We start from the raw sequence: 7,694 nt of genomic DNA on the forward strand, positions 1-7,694 counted from the left end.
GATCCTTAATGACCTGTTTGGATATTTACCTGAGCGAGAATAAAACTACGCGTGATGGGCGGCCGGTGTTGTACAAGATGACTGCGCACGCATCCCCCCTGTGTAAGCGCTTGGAGCACTCACAAAAATAACAATGTATAGGACGAAAAGAGATGGCCTAACGTGAGCTGTACCTTTTTGTGAAATACAATAAAAATATACACCACCCCACGGAGTGGCGCTTTTTATCATGATCATTTGACTTTGCTAGACTTCCTCGATAACGTGGCGCTGGCTTTCTTTTCTCGAGGAGTAAGGTTTTTAGAGAAGAGGCCATAATAAGTAGGGGGAACCGCCCGTTTTTCACACTAGTTGTTTTTTAGCCATCGTCTCAGATGAGATGACTTACTAATCTCTAAATAAATTATTTCGAACCAAGCAAGAATCACTTGTGCAGTGTTACGCGATATGCATGCTGGGGTAATATTTTGGCTATAGGACGGCATCTCAAAAAGTATACGCAACAGATTTATAAACAAATACTTTTATTTACACTTTAAAATTAAAGTATGGTTTGCTCACGAAAAAAATAAATCGTTTTGATAAACGGGATAAACCGTGCTTATCCCGTGTTTGGCACTCGGTCTGATGGTTATTTACAATTCGGTGATCCCCTTGTCACGTGCTTTGAGTTTGGACTCTAGTAAATATCCCCGCTGTAATGACTAGCTCTCCCCTATGCTGCATATAAACACGGCATGGAATCCAGGCTACGACCTGGCAATAAAGCATGTGAGTAGACGCTAGTGCCTACCTATAGCTAATGCGAATGCGCGAAATAATTAGCTGTCAATCATTTGAGCTCTTTCTTGGCTAGCTCCGCCCTCCGTGCCTTAGCTGCCGAGCTACTTCTTGCCTCTGCGCGCCGCAGAAGAGACACCAGCTGGGGCTGGATGTCGCCCAGGAGGGGGCGAGCGCTTGGGTCTCCGCTCCAGCAAGCTTCCATCAGCATCCAACACTCTTCATCAAAGTTAGCAAGTCGCTCCGGTCGCACTCCCCTGCGCACGGCATTCCACAAGTGGTCTTTACTCGCGCATTGTTCGAAAGCCAGGGGGAGTCGCACAGTTCCTGCACAGATGTACCACAGTAGGATCCCAAGCGCGTAGACGTCCACGCTGTTGTCATAATGACCGGAGAAAAGCTCGGGAGCCATGTGTATAGGGGTGCCCACGATGGAACCAGACATCATGGCCTCTGGCTTGCAGAACCCGAGATCTGTAATCTTGCCGCGGTTTTTGGAATCAAGCTGAGAAGAAGAAAGAGAGAGTAGAGACCATGCATAAAGTTTGAAGTTATTATTATTCGTATTAGACGCCTCTCCGTAATTTGGGAGAGATTGATATCAAGTGATTCGCTTCTCAAGCAAGAGGTCTCGGGTACCCGTGCTCTCTACATGAGGGACTGTGAATCCCTCGTTTTCTCGGATAAGGACGTTCAGCCGGAGTTCTCGCACACCATTGACCTTAAATGGGGGACGTAAAAGGAGGGCTGAGGACGCTGGCCCGTGGTACCATCTTCAGGTACAGGGCTACCACACCAACTCACTCCCATGTTTATTAACTACGTGGAGCAGTCCGTGTCACTACAGGCAAATATATGCGCATATCATCATGTCTCGCGATGCTAATTTGTGCCACACAAAAACTTATCTTTCTATTGCCTCCATTCACAAAATTGGGCCCGATACAAAAACTTTTCTACATACACAAAATTGCACAAAATCGTTCTTACCAGCACATTCTTAAGCTTAATATCTCTATGCACAAGCCCTTGGCTATGGAGAAAGCGGATCCCCTCCACCACGTCCACAGCCACATGCATCCTCGCCCTAAAGCTCAGCCCCGCCTTGATCCCCTGGTACAGGTCCCGCTGAAGTCTATCCATGACAAGTAGGACAGCTGGCGACGAACCGCCACCATAGCTGTAGTCGATCACGGAACCAATGATACTGACCACACGATCGTGAAGGGGGAGAGACCTGCAAATGAAACCAATATTTAGAGAGTCTGCACATTGATCTGGTGGTTCACTACGTTTAGTTTGGGAAAAATAGATTAATATGATTACCATTTAAAGCAACACAAGCCCTGTGCAGAAATAGTTACCTGGTATAGAAAAACTCAAGCGCCAGGTCATTCCAATGTTTGTCATCGGGAGGAACAACTGACTTGATAGCACAAGGGTGTCTTCCTGCCCATCGGTCGCAGGCATAAACTACGCCATACTGACCCCGCCCGACCTCTCTGCTGAGCTGTGGCATACCATACAGGACCACATCACGCAGGGACCAGCTCTCAAGCGCAAGGCGAGCAATTTTAGGGGCGTGGGATTTACGCACTTTCATTCTCTGCTCCTCTGTTTTCTCCAGCCTGCCGGTATGGTTAGCTTCGAGCATTCGCATACAAGAAGTAAATGACTCATGAGATTTGATCAGCCGCGTTCGGAACTGGAGGCAGATATGCTTTGCTAGGCGTGTCTCACTAAGGCTGGTCAACATGTCTTGCGCCACTTTGCGCTTCCATGCTGAGTCAACTTTGGGTGGGGTCTTGCCAGGGAGGGTTTGTATAGCTTGCTTCATTTTTTCCCAGAGTAGACGAGCAAGCGATGAGCTAGCGCGGTATGTCACCTCAACTTGGTAGGCAGCATCAATTACCTGTCAAAATGTAATGGTGTGCAAATAATACTTGTTTGTCCCCTAAATGTTTCAATTCTACTAAACTGTTAGCCATTGTCAGCTAACAGTACATTTGATTGACAGAAAAAACAGCCTTTTATTAGATAACCCAGTTAGCTATTGTTGCCCTCATTCTAATTGTAGGTTTCTCAGCAGCATTTTGAGGTTATTTGGGATAAGTGAATACCTACTGTAGTGAAAAAATATAAACTGCAAAATTGTCAGAATATTCAAGTTTCAATTCGTTCAATTCTGGTTTTAAGAAAAAATGATTTGAAACATGTGTCTTTTCATACATATCTATACCATACAGCCTTTTCGTTGTAATTTTCTGTTGCTTGTGGTATCAAGTTGTACTCACTTGCTTTAGCACCACAATACCAAATGTGTACTCATATGTTTAGTGCCACAGTATCAGACGTGTACTTACATGCTTAAGTACCACAGTAGCAGACGTGTACTCACATGCTTTAGTGCCACAATAGCAGACGTGTACTTACATGCTTAAGTACCACAGTAGCAGACGTGTACTCACATGCTTTAGTGCCACAATAGCAGACGTGTACTTACATGCTTTAGTACCACAGTAGCAGACGTGTACTCACATGCTTTAGTGCCACAGTAGCAGACGTGTACTCACATGCTTTAGTGCCACAGTAGCAGACATGTACTTACATGCTTTAGTGCCACAGTAGCAGATGTGTACTCACATGCTTTAGTGCCACAGTAGCAGACGTGTACTCACATGCTTTAGTGCCACAGTAGCAGATGTGTACTCACATGCTTTAGTGCCACAGTAGTAGACTTGTACTCACATGCTTTAGTGCCACCATACAGTAGCAGACATGTACTTACGTGCTTTAGTGCCACAGTAGCAGACGTGTACTTACATGCTTTAGTGCCACAGTAGCAGATGTGTACTTACATGCTTTAGTGCCACAGTAGCAGACGTGTACTCACATGCTTTAGTGCCACAGTAGCAGACGTGTACTCACATGCTTTAGTGCCACAGTAGCAGACATGTACTTACATGCTTTAGTGCCACAGTAGCAGACGTGTACTCACATGCTTTAGTGCCACAGTAGCAGACGTGTACTCACATGCTTTAGTGCCACAGTAGCAGACATGTACTTACATGCTTTAGTGCCACAGTAGCAGATGTGTACTTACATGCTTTAGTGCCACAGTAGCAGACGTGTACTCACATGCTTTAGTGCCACAGTAGCAGACGTGTACTCACATGCTTTAGTGCCACAGTAGCAGACATGTACTTACATGCTTTAGTGCCACAGTAGCAGACGTGTACTCACATGCTTTAGTGCCACAGTAGCAGACATGTACTCACATGCTTAAGTGCCACAGTAGCAGACGTGTACTTACATGCTTTAGTGCCACAGTAGCAGACATGTACTCACATGCTTTAGTGCCACAGTAGCAGACGTGTACTTACATGCTTTAGTGCCACAGTAGCAGACATGTACTTACATGCTTTAGTGCCACAGTAGCAGACGTGTACTCACATGCTTTAGTGCCACAGTAGCAGATGTGTACTTATATGCTTTAGTGCCACAGTAGCAGACGTGTACTCACATGCTTTAGTGCCACAGTAGCAGACGTGTACTCACATGCTTTAGTGCCACAGTAGCAGACGTGTACTTACATGCTTTAGTGCCACAGTAGCAGATGTGTACTCACATGCTTTAGTGCCACAGTAGCAGACATGTACTCACATGCTTTAGTGCCACAGTAGCAGACGTGTACTTACATGCTTTAGTGCCACAGTAGCAGATGTGTACTTACATGCTTAGTGCCACAATAGCAGACATGTACTTACATGCTTTAGTGCCACAGTAGCAGACGTGTACTTACATGCTTTAGTGCCACAGTAGCAGACCTGTACTTACATGCTTTAGTGCCACAGTAGCAGACGTGTACTCACATGCTTTAGTGCCACAGTAGCAGACCTGTACTCACATGCTTTAGTGCCACAGTAGCAGACGTGTACTTACATGCTTTAGTGCCACAGTAGAAGACGTGTACTCACATGCTTTAGTGACACAGTAGCAGACATGTACTTACATGCTTTAGTGCCACAGTAGCAGACGTGTACTCACATGCTTTAGTGCCACAGTAGTAGACTTGTACTCACATGCTTTAGTGCCACCATACAGTAGCAGACATGTACTTACGTGCTTTAGTGCCACAGTAGCAGACATGTACTTACATGCTTTAGTGCCACAGTAGCAGACGTGTACTTACATGCTTTAGTGCCACAGTAGCAGACGTGTACTCACATGCTTTAGTGCCACAGTAGCAGATGTGTACTCACATGCTTTAGTGCCACAATACAGTAGCAGACGTGTACTCACATGCTTTAGTGCCGCAGTACCAGACTTGTACTCGCATGCTTTAGTGCCACAGTAGCAAACGTGTACTTACATGCTTTAGTGCAGCAGTAGCTGATGCCTCACCATTGCGTCGGCTGTCGCTGTCCATTTTCTCCAAGCTATCAATGCATCTTTGAAGCGTCCCAACAAAGCTTTCTCTCAAGTACTCCACTGAGCTGATCATATTCCCTGCTACAGCTTTATTAATCCTACCCAGCACAAGCTCCTGAATCTGGAAAGTACAGTGATCTAAGTCCTTTGGATTCAACAACTTCTGCTCTCCTGAACATTCGACTCCACGGAATTCAAGAGATTCAACTTCCTTTAAAATCTGAGGAGAAAGATTCTCAATTGTGCTTTTGATGACCTCCTTTATCTCCTCTTGCTTACGGGTGGCAGTTTCCATCAAAGCAAGGAATAACTCTTCTTCTTTCTCCTTGGCGTATTCCAGCCTACGTGGGGTGATGATCATGTCTCTAGCCATGTCAAAAGCAGTGGTTATAAACAGACTCAAGGCCCTACAATGGGCGTCATTCATGACAGTCGCAGCTTCAACCAAATGAAACTGCAATACCTGTCGCACAAACAGTAAAAAGCATGGAAACAGTGAAAAGTTTTCTATGAGCATTGACTTGGGAATCACAGAATCCAGTATTGCTTTAGCGTTTCTGATGTCTAAAACCTCGTGCTGAAGTGCCTTCTTTTGCTCTGGTGATTCCTGAGTCAGATAACCAATCTTACGGAGCTGTTCAAATATCCTAGTCCTTGCCTCAGCAAACTCCTCTATTGCTTCATGCTGTGCATATTCAGTCATGGAATTTGTGAGATCTGGCTTTTTCCGACTACACTTGACAAAGAATATTGGCAAATCTGGTGCCAAGGCTTTGATCTGGAGAAGCTCTGCCTCATCCTGAGAAAAATAACACGTTTGTTTAATACTTGAAACTACTCTGTTTAGTCCCAAGGGACTGTGCAGCATACAGCCTGGCATCAACAGTCTAAGAGATCATGGGATTTTGGCTAAACATTTGTTTTCATCTTTGGTATCAGAGATATTTTACAAAAATCCAAAAGATATGGGACACTTTCAGCTTCAGAAACACAATAGTTTCAGTCATTTTATCACCTAAATCTCAGGGAGATTATAAACATTGGGGAAAATATTGTCCCATTGATATTCCTGGGTCCTTATAATGCAGACTTAAAAACACATAACACAGTAACATATGTTTCTTATTCTAATGACTGACAATATTTGCTGATTATAATAATTAAAATTAACAAAAAATAATACACTAAAAGCCCCTTATTGTTGTTACGAAAACTCAAATTAGTGCTTTAAACAGCTTAAAACTTGTATTTCTAGCCTAAATTATTGTTACTGGACTTACATAATAAATTAGATAAAGAAGAGTATAGATTGAAGAGTATTGTTATTGTCGTTTCCCTTTAAATAAATGTTGATAATTGTATAGTCCGCAGAAAAAGGTTTAAATTAACAGATTGTTTTGAAATCATCTTTTTTTTACTAATTTCGGAAAGACTTAGACATGTTTGGAAAGTTCGGGAAGTGTTAGGGGGCAAAGGTTACTTCAAACAACGAGAGAAGTGCTTATTTTGAAATCATGAAAAGCATGCGCGAAAACAATGGCTGACAAAACCCATTTGGTATACCATGACGCTAAAGTACCTTGTCACTCAAGAAGTCTTGCTCGATAGAATAGACCAAGATAGGAAGAACGTCCTCACAGCAAGCGCTGAATATGTTCTCTGCGTCCCCTTCGGGGTTACTCGGGGAGCAAACGAGTTGGGCACCCGCTTTCAGAAGAGCATGGTTGAGGGAGATCTCGGCTACTGCAGATGCCATAGCAGGATCGGCCTTTTCCTCGTCGTTCAGCTCTAAGTCTCCTCTAGGTACACATTGCCAGCAACCCTCATAGGCATTGAGAGCTGCAGCTAGCTCAAAACTGTCCGGTAAAACTAGACTAACGTTCGAAATATTGCCATACTTGATTCGTATCATCCTCCAAGAACGATCTCCTTCTAGATCTTCTACCGAGGGAAGGACAGGCTCCCCAAGCAGCTCGTTTATCACACATACTTTAGCAAAGCAAGTCTGTCCGACTACTATGATGGTCGGTGGTTTCTCGCATACACTATCTAAAGATTGGCACTTATCTGCGGGAAGAAAAGTTGCGAGAACGTCGCGACTGTACTGCCCTGATTCGTGAATGTCCTTGAATGCTGACTTGGTGTCTCTTTTGATCTGCTTTAGGAGTCTAACGTGTTCTTGAAATTTGCTTATCTCGTAAGGTAGGTTAGCAGACATTGTATTGCCCAAGTTAACCGGGGAGAAGAGGTAAATCGGGCGAAAATGGCATTGCAAAACGCGGGAATATTGGAAGAAATGGCCGAAGTGCAATGAAAGAACGGACCTGAAAGAACTTGAGCAATAGCAACAGAGCGAAATTAGGAGACTGGGGCGATACTCCAAATATGGTAAAATTGGAACTCAGTCCCTCACTAATTTGCCTTACGAAACGTGACAAACGTGACAAGCGAGTTTCGGCTTTTCAACTACAAAACCAGGCCTG

The 7,694-nt window shown here is 44.2% G+C and overlaps 1 protein-coding gene across 1 annotated transcript; it reads right to left on the reverse strand.

The window, feature by feature from the left end:
* Nucleotides 1-507: 507 nt before the first annotated feature.
* LOC5516457 (dual serine/threonine and tyrosine protein kinase) lies at nt 508-7,560 on the reverse strand. Its single transcript, XM_032386245.2, has 5 exons — nt 6,791-7,560; nt 5,153-6,010; nt 2,145-2,692; nt 1,771-2,017; nt 508-1,285 (listed from the first exon to the last, which is right to left on the reverse strand). Exons 1-5 carry the CDS (start codon nt 7,427-7,429, stop codon nt 833-835), a joined length of 2,745 nt encoding a protein of 914 aa, XP_032242136.1. The 5' UTR covers nt 7,430-7,560; the 3' UTR covers nt 508-832.
* Nucleotides 7,561-7,694: the final 134 nt, after the last annotated feature.

The sequence above is a fragment of the Nematostella vectensis genome, chromosome 10 (genome assembly GCF_932526225.1).
Source record: "Nematostella vectensis chromosome 10, jaNemVect1.1, whole genome shotgun sequence".
Lineage (NCBI taxonomy): Eukaryota > Metazoa > Cnidaria > Anthozoa > Actiniaria > Edwardsiidae > Nematostella > Nematostella vectensis.